The sequence below is a fragment of a genome, unplaced genomic scaffold, assembly GCF_019419815.1.
Source record: "Pyrus x bretschneideri cultivar Hongxiangsu unplaced genomic scaffold, Pyrus_bretschneideri_v1 Contig24, whole genome shotgun sequence".
In the NCBI taxonomy this organism is placed as follows: Eukaryota; Viridiplantae; Streptophyta; class Magnoliopsida; order Rosales; family Rosaceae; genus Pyrus; species Pyrus x bretschneideri.
In genome coordinates, this window is record NW_025999546.1 from 4,208,836 (window position 1) to 4,226,018 (window position 17,183).

The window sequence follows — 17,183 nt, forward strand, 5'->3', positions numbered from 1 at the left end:
TTTTAAGGCTCTTGAATTCTGGGCACCAAAATTTCATGTAGAACCTTATATCTAAGAAAGTCCATCGGCGAGTACGAGAAGAAATGGAAAAATTGCACTACATTCACTTATGCTTCCATCCAAAGTTCTTAAGAGAAGATTACCAAATACGAAATACCAGAGCAATGTAAATGTTGATGGTTGAACTCCCAAATTTCCCAAACTGGACACTGTTTTAAGTTTCATACAGACAAAATGAAAAATAAAATCGAATCCCATCTGCATACCACGAAGTTAAAATCCTAAATTTTTTACCTACAGATCAAAAAGAAAAAAACTACAGTAATATACAACCGAGACTCGCTTGACAGAGCTATCGATATAATGACTTCTACGGTATAACACACACACAATCGATCATGGTGAGTTGCAAACCTCGGCATCATAAAGGTCACGTAAGTTTCATTTCCTTAATGCCGGCTATTGATTAAGAGGCACGCATTCAAGCTCAATCTCCAGTATACCCCTCTCAACATTCTGCAGCCTGAGAGAGATCTGCTGTCTTACTCTCCCGTCTACTAGGTTGATGACACCATCTTTTACGAGTGTGTTTTCTTTGCTGGCTACCCACTTTCCAAGCTGCATCGGCTCATTGATCGTGGATTTCTCATAAGCTATAGCAGCACTCACCAGAGGTTGAATATCAATCTCGGCCTCACCCATATAATCATCAGCTTGAACGTATCTTTGTCATACACCAGCTGAATGTAACGATAGAAACATTACTAGAAAATCTTATCCAATACTGAGATGCAAAGCACATAAACATCTTCATTGATAGCAAGGGAATGCTAGTATACGACTCTATAGATTATGCGTATATAACAATAATAAATCAAGTCAAAAACAAAAGCAGATAATCTTATCAGTTTCTTACGGCAGGCTATGACTTTTATAGGCTTTCTGTAACCGTGGAGGAAATTTCGTGCACTGGGGAATTCAATTTTACAACTGTCCCAAACTAAAGGGGAAAAAAAGTTTCTAAAATTTATTGAACGCTTCCTTTGACATTAGTGCTCAATATACAATTAATTTATGTACGAACATTTTAGGAGAAAATCATTTTTAGTTTATCAACTGCAACACCAGAAAATGTACCCTGTTTAAAAACTTCACAAATCGGGGCAACTAATGAACTACGTTATTAAAGTTGGCCACCTGATGATGCACAAAATTGAATCTGCATAACTTTGCTGATTAAAACACAAACAAAAATATAAAACAGCTCACCACGCAATGAAGGCGGCACATCTTTATCATTTATAGGTAAATAACCTACTGTCTTGCATTAAATAGCAATCTCAACACGATACACATGCAATTTGAATCTATAATGTAAAAAATAGTGCATGGGGCGGACTCGATGTCATAGTAATTTCATAGGAACCAAGTAAAACTTACCACTTTCAGAGGAGGTATGTGATCAGGAATTGACAACATCAGGCTCTCATTCCATACAGGATTAAGATTGTTCTTTATGACACGCGTCTTCACTGACTGCAACAAATATTTTGGGAAAACTGCATTTTAAGTTTATTGACAAGGTTGAATTCATGTCAAAACAATAGCTTAAGTAGAAGAAACTTACTTGGTGACCCAATGCAAGGATGACGTAAGGGTCACTTGTCATCATATCCCGTACAACTAGGTTGGTTCCTTTAACCACATTCACCTTGATTAATCCAACAAATTCGATCATACCTGCCTATAATGTACACTTGAAGCAATAAGATTATATGCATATCAACCAAAATTTCAAACTTATACAAAAAACTTTGATTCCTCCTTTGTGATTGTCATGGATTAAAACTATGGCACAACTATTTCTCATTCACATTTAAAAATAAAAATCCTTTTTTTCCAAATAAAGAAAATAGACATGGTACCATATAACCTCGCTCCAAAGGGAGCAAGGGCATCAAAACGACTGAGAAATAACAAAATAAAACAACACAGTAATCAAACAAAAAGGCCATTACCATTGGCATTGAGTAGCCCTTCTTTGCGGTCTTATGTTCAGAGTCTTTTCTTCCCCAGCTGTTACGAAATGCCTGCCCAATACGGTTTTTCGTTGGTTGTTTCTCATACTGTTTCTTATCTTGGGTAGAACTAAAAGTTGAATTGCTAGGAGGTGATCTCTTATTAGGTGGAAAAGGACATGACAACGGTTCATTGGGGTTCAAGAAGTCTAGCAGCTCATATTTTCTCCTGCATATTCAAGAAGTAAATCTCAGATTTAGAATGGTATATGCTTCAAAACAAAGTAATGAAAAGATTTTACTTGAATTACCTTATAAAATAAAAGCGCTCCTCTATAGAAGAATCTGGTTTTGGTTTACAGAAATTTTCTGGCAAGCAAGCCTCATACTTCTTGTTTACAGTAGTATTTCCTCCCATACTTGCCAAGATATCAACTTCATCGTCTGACCATTCATCTAGCTTCACTGATACAACCTATCATATTTCCAGATCAGATTAGAATCTCAAATTCCAATACTCTATAGTCAAAGTTTCGCATCATACAGTCTTTCTGGTAAATCCAGAACAAGGTACAATAATCCATACCTTCGAAATATGCACTCCAAGGCTTCTGTGTACACCAGAACACTTTATACAAATAAATACTCCAAAGCTTAAAGATCTGATATTGAACCAATCAGTACAGTCAAAATACAACGTAAGCAACCAAAACAGTCATAGCTTACATACATCTAGGAAGAGGAAGTCAAAGTGAAAAACTCAAAACATGAGGTTGTTTCGTTTACTAAATAGTAAATACCAATATCATCAAGAAAGTTGGGGTTCGACCATAAAACTAATTGACAATCTGGTGAGTTGACTTGTAAGCACATGCAAAGTCCCTTTCTTTCCCGATGTGCGATTCATACTCTCAACAGTATCATCCAACTCATAAGTTGGGAATATCTCAAACCTCAAATTATTGCGCAAAAGATATCAATATTACCAACAATTCTAAAATCAATCGTCAAATTCACAACTACTGATTAAGCATCATTGTGAAAACATGTGTCATTACTCATCACAAATTTTCCCTCAATCCACGTGCAGGACCCACTCTCAAACAGTGAACATGCATTAAATTTGCACCGTCTGCATTGGGATATATACTTAACTCAAAATAGAGCTCAAAAGGATGAAAAGAAGATTGTACAGATAATAACATAATTAATGGTGGACAGGAAAAGGACCATGTAAGATACTTTTTTATTGAATACCAGGTAAGACACTTGAGCACCTTCTATTAGTTCGAAGTAACTTCATAAAATGTTTTCTTCAGTTTTATTAAAACTGGAACAGGATAGATGGTAAAACATTCTCTTCATGCAAATATGATACTCACACCCATTTTGGATCTAGAGCTCCACAATCTGCACAGGACCTGTTGGCAGATTGGCGCAACAAAATCTCCAGCCTTTCTTGTGGACCTGTTCAATGAACAATAACGGTTACAAAAGATATGATGTGCTCTTATTACAATGTCACAGGGAGACCCATAATAAAGAAAGGAAAATCATCCCAAAAAAAAAAACAAAAAAAAACAAATCGGTACATCAGATAGTAGAGAGCTTGGTGATGCAGAACTTATTTTTCAGGATTTAATTCTACTGGTACATGATTTTTAGGTATTTATAACCACACGTTGGGTTCTCAAAGGCTGGACGTATCTCCCTCATTACCGCTAACACTTTTTACATTGTAAACCTTCTATTTGAGCTTCATATTCACACGGTCTTTTGTCTGATCTCCATGAAGGTAAACTAGAGGCATCAAATAACAGGATAGAAAATGGAGGTATTGGATTATCCCCGAGCTATCCATATACTATATCTGATCCACTGCAATTTTAAAAGTTTCTTGGAGCAATCATGTTGTATGTTAAAAGCCAATATCATAACTTTGCGTATCATCTACTCAAATGGCTTACTGCAACTTTGAGTGAATAGTGACACGCCACCAACAGTCAACTACGCTAACATGTCATGAAAATGAAAATCTTTGCAAGTCAGAGCACACACGCATTCTTAAACACAGCATTTGATGTAAAGGATAAAGAGTACCAGATAATGACCGTTGATCACTAGGGCATCTCCAAGCTGGTGCGTCTGAACATAAGAGATCATACAGGCAAGAACCTGATCCTACAAATGAAACATGTTCATTTACTGATGAAACCCAGTATAAATTCATCTGTGCAACACCGTGCAATCAATTCATCAAGTTTTGTACTCTTCAAAAGTATGTTTAACATCAAGAAGGTACAACATCACCAAATGTTGCCATTAAACAATTTTAAACCACGTAAAAGCATCAAAATTCTGAGGAATTAACGTAGATTTTCACTTGAAAGTTCCAATCTAAGATATGACCTGACCAAAACCATTTGTTTCATTTCAAAACACAAATTTATTACTTTTCTGTAGCAATTAATTATCCTGCCCTCACAAGGTAATATATCATATCTTTTCCAAACGATTTAAATTTTTATGAAGGTTATAAATGCAGCGGCAAGATAATTCTTCTCAACTATTAAAAACCATTCCTAAAATATAACTTATACCTGAAACTTTGTTGGGAACAGAATTATCTTGCTGGGTAGACATCTCCATCCTCCAATGATTCAGACCCAAATCATGAAAAAAAGTGCTACTTTCTGAGGATACCCATTTAATCAATCAGCAATTCCTCTGCATCCAATTCCACATTAATTAAATATATATACCCATTTAATGAAAAGGGGAAATCAAAACAGATATGAAACAAAGGATTTAAAAGGGTCCTTACAGATTGAAATATAGGCTATCAAAAGAAAAGGTGGAATGGGTTTTTATCTGAAACAAAAAGGGGTTCTTATTGGCAAATTGGTAGACCATACATACAGTTTTCAAAAACAATCCACCAAACAAAAATCTACCCAGATGGGTCCTCACAGATTGAGAGAAATTCTTGACATCAAACAGATTGAAGCTCAAAACTTTGGCTTATTTGGATTGAAAAACAAAGGGGGAAAGGGAAGAAATTGGTGGGTGGGCTAAGAAAGTGAATAATATTATCTTTTGTGATAGGATTTTGGAGAAAAGCCAAAGCAGAGATTGAGGGTAAGAGGATGGAAATGATGGGAACAATGTGCAAAGTGGGTTTTGCCAAAATATTGTCAATCCTTCTATTTTCTCTCTTTCTTTAATTTTGTATATAATAATTACATTTGAAAGATACAGTTTTTTGTTTTGTTTTTCTTGGTAAATCAGAACGGACCCTCTAAACTGAGTCTGGCATGGAAAACAAATAAAACAAATAAAACAGAGTTTGGCCAATCTTCTAAAAAAAAGAAATATAAAAAATGAGCATCCGGAATGAAGCATTTTGTGGTAGTTGGGGTTGTTTATCATGCATTCATGAGGCAAACATATATACACGTTTGGTCCTACCAAAAAGATCCAACGAAAAATAAATAAATAAATTGTCCTACCAAACCATCGCCGGCGGTCCAGTGATTAGAGATTAATTTCAAATTCGTATTATACACGATATATTTTGAGTTTGATTTCTGGTACGTGTGAATTACATGATAGTCTTCAGTAGAGGTTAAAACGCCTCTATGAATTACATAGTCCAACGGTTAGAGATGAATTTCAGACTCGTATTACACACGATACATTTTGAGTTCAATTTCTGGCACTTGTGAATTACATGATAGCCTTCAGTAAAAGCTAAAACACCTATGTGAATCCCCAAAAATGGTAAATTACAATGACGAAACCACTAGTTAACCTTTTTTTTACAAAAATAAATAGTCTTACCACATGGACACAAAAATTAAGTAAAACAACACGTTTATATCAGAGACCGAAAGATATGGTAACATTTTTCTTATTTTTGTAAAAACGAGATTGGGTAAAGGAGAAAATCGAACTCCGAACAAAAGAAACGAATGCCAGGATAAATGCTACTAATGCTATTAATAAGGAAATTAAGTTTGAAATTTAAAGTATACTACATGGTCACTCAAATGATGATGAATTTGAGCTTTTACTCAAAATTCTTCGTTGCTAGTTCATGAATTTTGTGTTTATGATTAAAACCGTTCATATTATAATTTATTATAAAACTAAAGCCTTTACAAAAAATCAATTAAAACTAAGGTCGGATGAAATGAATTTGTAAAAGCATTATGAACCGTCAATGTATTTGCTATAATAGATTGACTAAATGACCTTAATTTTATTTTGTATTTGCATTACATGTTTACTTATAGTTGGCTTTACTTTTGTGTAGTTTATCTTTATTTTTGTTTATGTTTGTATATTCAGAAAATTATTTCGTAATTTTTGCTCGCAGGATAAGATTGTAGGCGACGGAAATGCCGAACTACCGAACTAAGAGCTCTTATTCAATGCATATAAAAGATTACAACCTTGAGTTCCACTACTTGTCTCATCTACCAAAGGGATTTTTCAATGTGACCGGTACACAAGGCGATACATTACATGTCACTATACAAATAATGAGATATGTGTGTTAAAAAGTTAATAATTTAAAAAATAAAATTTCTCACCACTCCTATTAAAACACATGGTGTACCACTTGTGTTCCCGTCACAACTAAAAATTTCTCGTCTAAGAACAATGTTGACCTGGAAAAACTGAAGGGGAATTGAAGATGTTTGGAGACATCTTTTGACCCCAATGTTGAATAAGAGGAAAAGGGCAGAAATGTTGTACCGCTACTTCTGCCTGCCCCCAGGTTTCAACCGCATCCACCAGTGAAGAGTAGGAATAAAAGTCCACCCGTTACTTAGACCTTATGCGGCATTGCTTCCTTTAATGCACTTCCATCGGTGCCACTTAGTACTACAACCTAATAATATTCTTCTTCTCTTGTAAATAAGAAGTCGTAGGTTCGATTATCGTCTTGAACCACGTTATTGCTAGCCTATTATGAAGCTAAGTCCACCCTCACCCCTCCCCCCCTCCCCCCCTCCCCCCCTCCCTCTCCTCTTCTTTTTTTAGCATACATAATTCACTTGCTCAACAAAAAATTATGGACGAGCTGTACATTTTGTTGCGACTGCCAACAGCAATGAAACCGATTCTAATCTTAGAGCCGTGCAGAGTGCCGGATTCAATCATTCTGGTCAATTATCGCCCAGCCTTCGATGGACGTTAAACCTAAAACCTTCGGCAGATCCTAAATTGAATCACCCCTAATTGTATATGTGACACTAATTTTGCAGCGGTATGAAACCAATGTTACAGAACACACCAGACAGCGAAACCAAATCTGTAGAACACAAGGGCTTATGCATACTCACAGGCTCATAGCACACGTGTTGGGAAAATAATTGGGAGTTTTAACGAAATGTTCACAGTACTGTTCACTTTGACGAAAAACTACATTTTTACACTAAAAAATCAATCCTGATACTATTCACTTTACCCTTTATTTTGTCCTTATCATTAAAACTTAAAGTTTTCAAATCATTTTCATTAGTTTTCCTAAAATAATTTACGGAGATCAAACTGCAATATCTGGGAGAGAGATAACGCTGGAAACAATTTCAGACATGAGCGAAAATACGAGGACTTGGAAAAGCCGCAATCATGGCGGAATGAACAGTCAAGGCTCAGAAGAAGATTTCTTTTCCTCGGCACGCCTGCTTTCTAAGAAAATGATCCAAGGATCATTGACAAATGCAGTCATCGCATTTGAATTCTATTTAATAGATTCGCACCAAAAACTGCTCTTCAATCCCTTACAAACCCGCCTACACTTGAAGTACTATTCTACCACACTCCCACTAACGATCCATATTCAACTCATCAGCATTCCTAGGCATTAAATCATTACACAAGACACACACATTACGCTTGTATCCAAACAACGCGTCCCCAGAAACATTTTACATAACCACAACTCCAACAACAACAAAACCTTTTCACACTAAGTGGGCTCAGCTACATGAATCCTAGAATGTCATTGCGCTGCGTAACCACAACTCCAAGCACAGAAAATATATAACACAAAGAACGTCAAATTCAACGCATAACCCCATCGGCAGAAGATCATTTCCACGGTATTGGCTGATCAACATTAGCGACCATCAAATTTGTGCTCAAAACAAATGCAATCGTGTTTCATGCCTCAAAAGTCAAACCCTAAACACTACAAATATTGGAACACCGAAGGGTAGTCGAGGATCCTACGCCCGAAAAGCCTACTATACGAAAACATAACACATTTTCAATTGAGCCTACTAACTACAAAAACATAAGACATTTTCGATGGTGAATACCCGAAAAGCATTATATTTCATTACGATTAAAGTGAAAAATCGGCATATATAGAACAGGCAAGTAAAAAAACAATTTCAACAAATAAGAACCGAGCATTGGCTGAAGCATATATTAGGTGAAAACTGGAAAGTAATTCATCAAGCCAGGAAATCTCTAGGTTTCCATAAATTGTAGATTAAACAAAATCGAAGCTAAATAGTCTTAAACCACATATAACGATACCCGAAACGACAATTAAACACGAAAGAGCAAAGAGACCTAGGTGTTGGTAGCCCTGGTGTAGATCTGCTGGCTGGCATGGGCAGAGACCATCCTGATCGAGCCTCTAGCCATCAACTCCCTGATGGCCTTCCTGGCCAGGGAACCGTTGATCCTGAGACGGTCGGAGAGAATGGACGGTGTGATGAGCTTGTACTTGGGTGCCTCAGTGAGGAGCTTGTCGTAGGTGCCCTGGTCGAAGAGCACCATGTTGTTCACCTTCTCCTTCTGCTTTCCCTTGCTCCACTTCTTCTTCTTCTGCTTGCCTCCTCCGGACTTCGCCGGCTTCGACGACGGCGGCGGTGCCTTGTCCTTCTTCGGCGCCTGAAAAATCAAAAACGAAAGATTGTCAGAGACATTTACGCAAACAGATGGTTGGCTATCGGAAGATGATTGGGTACGTGCTTACCATGGGATTGGATTACAGCGACAGGGAAGGGAGGAGAGAGGAGGGATCGGATTACAGCGGCGGGGGAACGCGAGAGAGTGAATGAGGAAGCGATGTGAGTTGGGAGGTTTTATGACCTAGGGTTTCATTGGGTTATATGCCGACGACGTCGTTTGGGTGTTTTTGTTGTGGGCTAGTGAGTGACGGCCCACTTGTCAAAGTTCAACATATTTAGGACCAGATCTTTTTTCATTAGAAAAAAAATAATTGAAGAGAAATTAAAGAAAATAATTTATTATTGCTCGTTTGAAGACAAGTAATTAAAGTACGGATTCTCACTCAAGCTATTTTCTTAAAGGATTTTAGAATGGCATAGATTTCATAAAACTTGTTCACTAACCCCATGAACTAAACTTGTTAAGAGAATACGCAAAGCATTTGTATCTTAGTTTGTTAAAAGTTATCCATACATTCGAGCTCTCGAATTCGATTTTCTCTCTCTCAATAACGCTAAACATAGCATATTTATTTTTATCTTTTACTTTCACGTGTCTAATTTTATGTTCAGCTACTACTTGTCAATGTGATATGAGTAATCTGCTTTTCACTTTTTAACTGACTACTTTTCTTAGGCTTCCTAAGATTAAGCGGGCTAATAAAATTTAACCCTTAATACTCGAACTTTAAGTGGAAGAGAAAAAAAACCAATTATACTTGGCAAAACTAACCTAGAATAAATAAGAGAAGTTACAGCTAATTTACCATTTGAATTGAAGTTCGCAATAGTAATGGTAATTGGAGTTAGCCTGTTAAGTAAAGATATGAACAATTATATCCCCTTAAAACAATTTAACCATATTCGTGTGATAATAATAATAATAACAGTGTGCAACATGTACAACAATATTTACGTAATTAGGCAAAGTTGCGACTCTATTTTAAGAACACGTACTCTACTATTATATAATAGATAAATTAAGTTGTGCAACATGTACAACAATATTTACGTAATTAGGCAAAGTTGCGCCTCTATTTTAAGAACACGTACTCTACTATTATATAATAGATAAATTAAGTTGTGCAACTAATTTTTACGCAATATCTAGGCAAAGTTACACCTACATTTTATTTCAATGGGAGTAACCAGCATGATCTATTTATTTATTAGTTCGGCCCAAACACAACCCAGATTCACCTGGGCTAACTTTAATTGTGTCGAGCCATACCAGAAAAATAGAGCATGAACGACTTATTATAATACAAGGCTTTATGATAGGGATATTTCGCCATTGACACATAGGTCCACGCTTCATACGCAATGACCATATCACGAAATAATCGGCATTCTTGCCATGTTTGCGAGATCATCCCCGACGATGTCTTTGCCACAAACAACATGACCTTGAACCATGCCAACTCAAGGATGATGTCGAGTGGTGATATAGGATGTGACTCTCCCATGGTTACAAATGAAATTTGCGAATGAGATATGTGAATGACTAGCACTATATATAAGATGTATTTATATTAAGAATGACCAGGACGGCCTATTTATTAATTTGGTCGGTCCAGGCACAACTCAAACCCATGTGAGCAGACTTTAAATGAGCTGAGTTGGATTAGAAAATAAAGCACAATCAGCTCATTTAATACCAACCTTTATGATTGGCGTATTTCGCCATTGACATAGAGGTCCACACTTCAAGAGCAGTGGCCACATCGCGAAACAATCGACTTGTAACATATACTAATGAAGAAGAAGAACAAATGTTAGAATATTTTGAGTGACCACTACTAGTGCTAACAATACATTACATTGAGAGGAAAAAAGAAAGTTATGTAATTGTAATCCTCAGTTAAAAGCTTGTTCGTTTACACTCCTTTCAGTGTTTATGTTGTGATCCTCCTTTTGTTTACTCAATCATTCAAAGTACAACAAAAACGAGTGAAATAGAATAAAATGAATAAAACCGAATTGTGAAAGTCCCCACCCGAAAGGAATCACAACGATATTGTTGGTTTCATTTGATAACCTCTTTAATTTGTAGAATACCAAACATACAACTTATCCAACCTCTTGATCTGACACAGTGCCAAACATACAACAATATCAACAGTATCAAGCACAATCCACCGCATCTGATTATTTATAACGATACAAAGCAAACAGTTTCGCGGAGGTTTTAGATAAGATGCTCGTTTCTTTTTCCCTTTCTGCTCTAGTAGTTAAAATGCTAGGTTTTTCCGTACGTTAGAAGCAGAATTAAGGACCAACATCCTTTATCTGTAGTTAAAATGTTAGGTTTTTCCGTACACCAGAAGCAGAAATAAGGACCAACATCCTTTTATCTGTAGACCTCGACCTATTCCACGATTAACAAGTTATTTTCTGTTAATCCCTCACCAACTGTAGGAAATTCTGGTGATAGCTTCCATTCTCCATCAACCAAGAACTTGATTTCGTACCTTCAAAATAAAATTACGGGTCGGAGTGAAGAAAGGGAGGAAGAGGAGGAATAGTTGAGTGATCAGGTAGGTACCTTCCCGGTCTCAGCATTAATGTTGTCGAGAATGCAGTGAAAGAACCAGTGTACTCTGGAGATAAATCCTCTCCTTGACTCCATCCATCAAAAGTGCCCATAACTTGCACACTCTGTTATCAAGACAAAAACACTCTTGTCATCATTTTCTTTGCAATGAAGAAAGTGACCCGAATTATCGTATTCCAGAAATTCACTCATCATTACCACACCCCGTTAGTTGAGGAAAGGGAATTACCCAGTAAAAGGTTTATATTTACCTCAGCCATGCCGCACCAGAATAGGGAACCTCCTTGGATTGTGCCGCACCAACACCCTTTATCTGTTCCTTCAACTTTTCATGTATAGCTTCACACATGCAATAGTACTTTTGGTTAGAAGTTTACACGCATGGAAACAACGACATGACAGCGTTTTCAATGAAATCCAATATAAGTTGGGAAACAACAATTCTGAAGTTAAAACAGGGCACCCCACCCTAAATATCTTGCCAATGTTTATCCTACTTCCAAATACCAAAGTTCAGAAGAGAAGATGAGAACATAAGGAATAACCCATGTACCATACAGGATATAAAAAATAATCTCTTTCAACTTAAGAATCCCAACCATTTGTATGAAACCATATTGACTCCAAATGGCTAATGCCCAGGAGTTTTACTCAAGAGGTAATCACCACCACCATTACCAAGTAAAGCCTATTTCTTTTCGCCAAATGCCAAGAGTCAACCAACCTTCTTCCTTAGGTTTCCGCTCTGAATCCCAACTATTAAGTGGTCCTTTCTCCCTTTGTCACTCCTCACCCAAGTGGTCTTTGTTCCTACATTATGTTTCTTATTACTTTTCACTAAATGATTGTAACCTGTATATCACTTATTTAGATTGTTCAGATATAGATGGTCTGAAAATGAATTTAAATATCGATTACAAATATATTTTTGGGAAAAACAGAAAATCAGAGAGAACATCTCAAGGGACGTATTCATGCAATGGCTCAATTACATTGGTGGAGGAGATGCACCTTAGGAAACATCATGCTATTGAAAGAGAAAAAAATACGTACTCATCTTTGTGCGGAATCATTTGTTTCATGCTATATAATGCTTCTTAATAAATTTTCTCAGTTATCAGGAAAGGAATAAAGATTTAGCAGAAAAAGGAAAGAGAGTGAGTAAGAAGGAATAAATAAATCAATCTAGAGCAAGTTACCTTCTAAACGGGAAAGAAGGTGGGATTGAATGTATTTCCCATTAATCTTTCTTGAACCTTCAGGAATGACAGATTTGGTGTTTTCTTCTGCCAATTTCACCAAAGCCTGCCCATTAGAACAACTGAAGGAATCATGCCATCACAAGTCTTCGACTTTATTGAATCATGCGGACCGTAATGCATGATAAAAAAATGTTCAACAAGTGCTGATGGGTATGTTATTAACTTATTAGTAAAGCGGTTGTCGTAAAGGTTAAAGGTTTATGATATATAGATCCTATGTATTGATGTTTGCAATTCTTAAAGACTAATTTATTTTAGCAGAATTCAATCAAGATGGCTTTTGAAATCAAGCAAGTATAAACATCTAACTAAATGCATTTTGGCAGCGGATATGACTTCAAAACCAGGACTGGAACTACTTGCTCCTTCCAAATAGTGCTTGACCTACAGCCATATTTTGTATCAAAAAAAGGGATTTGTAGAATGTTAAAGAGGCCAAACATGAAAGAAAAAATGCCTATCTTGGGACTCAGATGACTCACATGTGATAAAAATACAGATCTCTAGGGACTTAAATAGTTAAATTAGTCACAAGTGTTAACATATGTTCATGCAAGATGTGCAGACAACCAGCACTTGTAAAATATGTTACCTGAATTTCAAGTTCCAAGACAGCAAGTTCACTTTTGAAGTTAACCAACGCATCCTCCTTTATATGCAACTGTATAAATGACAATCAATCTCAGATGTCAAATCTATGACACATGATAGAACAATCTAGACTGACAGACCAAAGAAGATGTATATGATGATTGATGATTAAACGAAATAACCTTATACACGTCCAAGATGTCTCCATTTAACAGCTCCATGAATTATAGTTATAACTTATAAGCACATTAATTTTCTCGAAGAGCTTAAGACGAGCTATTGGGTGAAGAAAATAATTGGAAACAAAAATTCATGCAATATATTTTGTGTCATTTTTCTCATAACCCAACTGATGAAAGTGGCGGAAGCATCATCACCTTTCAGTATATTCAATTCAACTACCATCAAATTTAAAATGAGATTATGCATAGGTGAACCTTTATGTATAAATTTGTTAATACTCATATGCTAATGCTAAACAAGTCAACAACTCAATTTTAACATTCACGCTTCATCTCTCAGTTATAATTTCTTTTCCTCCAGTATATGGTTTTTATTTTAAATGGAGTATTTACTGATAGCCATGGAGTGTCATTGAAAAGCACTGGACTCAACAAGTTTTTAATCTACTTTCCTGTTTTGTCAAAGAGTCTTTCACTCTTCAGTAGAATTAACGCATACTGCTGCTAGAATACATTCCTAAATACATATTATTAACCCCATCAAATCAATTAAGAAATCAACACAGATGGCAACAGCATAAAAGGTAGGCCACTCCCATAAAATGATGAAGAAGAATTTAAATGACATATTGAATCAGGTGTCAAGTTATTGAATCAGTTGTCAAGTTATAGAAAGGCCAATGCTATGGATACATACAAACCTGTCGTTTGAGAAACCGATTTTGTTGATTGGCTTCACTTAGTTTTTTGACGAGCTTTGTTCTTTCAGAATCAGCTAGCAGTGACTGCAACTGATAGAGTTTTAAGATAAGTTAGTTCTTGAGATCTAATATATTCCTGAAATATCAAACAAATTTATGCCCAAAGTGAAGTCCAAGATCTTAGTATTCCCCAACCTTCCCTCTAATAATATTCAAAAGTCCTTCTATTTCTTTCCAGCCTTAACAGTTAACACTACCATATACTTAGGAACAAACGGAATCAAGGTAACTATTGGAGTTGACACCTTTTCAATCATGTGTTGACATTAACAATCTAACAATTTTTCCTTTAGCAAAAAGCAAACGACGCTGCTATTTTCATTTACTTCTGAGCAACAGAAGGGTTGAAAGCATGAATCCTTAACCAACACTGGAAATAGTAGGAAAATCAAACTTTATCCAAAAATCAAAGAATCACAATTTTTAGTGTAAGAAACGCCTAAAAAAACAGATACCAAATTATATAGAACTTTAACAACTAAGTTAAGCTGCAAACACTTTATTTTCTTCACACCAATCCAAATTATCAGGATAGTTTGAACATCTGAAATTCAAAAGAAATATATATTTTATATATGTAAATTGAAAACAACAACAAAGCCTTTTCCCACTAAGTGGGGTCAGCTATATGAATTCTAGAACGCCATTGCGCTCGGTTCTGTGTCACTTCTCCCATTAGATCCAAGTACTCTAAGTCTTTTCTTAGAGTCTTCCAAAGTCTTCCTCCACCCCTTCAGCCCTGAACCTCTGTCCCGTAATTGCATCTTCTAACCAGAGCGTTAGTAGGCCTTCGTTTCACATGTCCAACCCACTATAACCAATTTTCTCTCATCTTTCCTTCAATTTCAACTACTCCTACTTTACCTCGGATATCCTCATTCCTAATCTTATCCTTTCACGTGTGCCCACACATCCAACGAAGCATTCTCATCTCCGCTACACCCATTTTATGTACGTGTTGATGCTTTACTGCCCAACATTCCGTGCCATAAAGCATTGCCAGCCTTATTGCCGTCCTATAAAATTTTCCCTTGAGCTTCAGTGGCATACGACGGTCACACAACACGTCGGATGCACTCTTCCACTTCATCCATCCAGCTCGTATTCTATGGTTGAGGTCTTCATCCAACTCTCCGTTCTTTTGCAAGATAGATCCTAGGTAGCAAAAGCGGTCGCTCTTTGGCACTTCCTGATCTCCAATCCTCACCCCTATGGAAATTGAAAAAGAAAAAACTAACTATATATGTCTATTATCTAGTACTAACAAGTGTGGGTTCATAACAATACAGATAAAGCCACCGGTAGCCAAGAATTCTAAAAAGATAGAAAAGGAAATTCATGCATTTAAATGCTATCAAGGATTTATAACACAAAAAAGATTGGACCAGTTCCAAGATCCATAGTGAGAGATTATATCCAATTCTAGATACTATCACGAACCTGTGCTATAAAAAGTTATGGATTTTGATCATGAAAAATATAACTATGGAATTTAAGGGTGGGAACATTTTCCTTTACTGCCCAATTTACCATGTTAAACTAATTAGTGGCATGAGTACCTCATTACTTCTTAAAAGCTGAGAAGGAAGTTCCTCCTGCAAATCTTTATTCGCACATTCATCATTTTCGCTAAAGGTTTCTGCATGTGCTGATGATGATTCATCCAAACTAGTGGGAATTGAATGTATTCTCCAGAAGAAATGGTTCAGGGGATGCTTCCCAGTAGAAACTTCAGAACCCGTCAAGATCAACCTCTGATAGCTCAACTTTAATTTCCCAGTAGTTACAATGTGTGGAAGTGGACGGATATTTCTCCATTCCAACTTTCTTGAATCTTTTCTTGACATCCACAGTACTTGGTTGTCAAGGCAACACCTGTCGAGATTACGATGAATGATAATAAGAAAATGAAATTCATAACTACTTAGCGACATCATCAATGCCATGAATATGAAAGACTACTGTGGAGATTAAGTTATCAATATCATCAATGCTAACTAAGTATATTGATAGTGCAAGAGCAAATCATGCAGAATTAATGTTTCCGATAAGCGTCAATGCAAATGATCTGTAGGTAAAAACAGTGCTTGTTTAGTGATTTTTCAACTACCACATGGAGGAACCAACTGAATTTATCTATAAAAGTGAAGAAAGCTTACCGTGCTGTGCCTATCTCCATGTTGATTGATTCCATCTGAAAAATCGTTACAACGAAAAAACACGATCATAATTTTTGCTAGAAACTTGAATAACTCAACAATTCTCTAAAATCAAAGTAACAATACTTCTCTGTCAAAGGAACCAATAACCAATGACTGTAATTCGTGTCCAATTGTTCTAACTTTAACAGCACAATCTAATCAAATTAAGCAGCACACTGTAGAAAAATGACAGTACTTGAACCAACACTCACTACCCACAACACAATTATGGCTCGTTTACTAATCTGTAATCTCGAAATGCGATAAATTCATATAAAATAGGTTTCTTTACATGAATTGGAGAAAACCCATCAATTGAATAATGGAATTGAGCTCAAATTTCAACTTTGGAAAATCTACACGTAAAAATGAAAAGAAATTGATAGGACTTACTGTACAAAGCTAGCGCGAAGAGTAGCAACTCCGGTTGAAACTAAGGCGGAGGTGGTGGCGAGGTAGCCGAGAGACGGTTGGAGGAGAAGGAGCTAAATTGAATAATTAATGGGGATTTGGATTGAAGAGACTTTCTGCGACCAATAAAATGAGGCCACACATATAATCACAACATCCTAATGACAAAAGAATAAAATTACTCAACTCCACCTATTTACCTGAAGAATTGTAGAGGGAGCGAGAAGGG

The 17,183-nt window shown here is 36.3% G+C and overlaps 3 protein-coding genes across 3 annotated transcripts; all 3 read right to left on the reverse strand.

The window, feature by feature from the left end:
- Positions 1-154: 154 nt before the first annotated feature.
- On the reverse strand, positions 155-5,348 carry LOC103952152 (probable ADP-ribosylation factor GTPase-activating protein AGD11). The gene is given in 11 exon segments (XM_009363695.3): positions 155-713; positions 716-740; positions 1,441-1,536; positions 1,628-1,744; positions 2,019-2,247; positions 2,330-2,493; positions 2,605-2,680; positions 3,401-3,485; positions 4,119-4,199; positions 4,619-4,745; positions 4,843-5,348. Coding segments are annotated over 10 exon segments (1,176 nt in total). The 5' UTR covers positions 4,668-4,745; positions 4,843-5,348; the 3' UTR covers positions 155-459.
- Positions 5,349-8,431: 3,083 nt separating this feature from the next.
- Positions 8,432-9,178, reverse strand: LOC103952153 (40S ribosomal protein S25-2). The gene is made up of 2 exons (XM_009363698.3): positions 9,019-9,178; positions 8,432-8,933 (listed from the first exon to the last, which is right to left on the reverse strand). Exons 1-2 carry the CDS (start codon positions 9,019-9,021, stop codon positions 8,610-8,612), a joined length of 327 nt encoding a protein of 108 aa, XP_009361973.1. The 5' UTR covers positions 9,022-9,178; the 3' UTR covers positions 8,432-8,609.
- A 1,929-nt stretch (positions 9,179-11,107) lies between these two features.
- Positions 11,108-17,070, reverse strand: LOC103952154 (protein PTST, chloroplastic). Its single transcript, XM_009363700.3, is given in 10 exon segments — positions 11,108-11,463; positions 11,538-11,650; positions 11,798-11,823; positions 11,826-11,885; positions 12,746-12,851; positions 13,401-13,469; positions 14,283-14,372; positions 15,902-16,217; positions 16,502-16,536; positions 16,937-17,070. Coding segments are annotated over 9 exon segments (918 nt in total). The 5' UTR covers positions 16,937-17,070; the 3' UTR covers positions 11,108-11,360.
- Between the last annotated feature and the right edge of the window lie 113 nt (positions 17,071-17,183).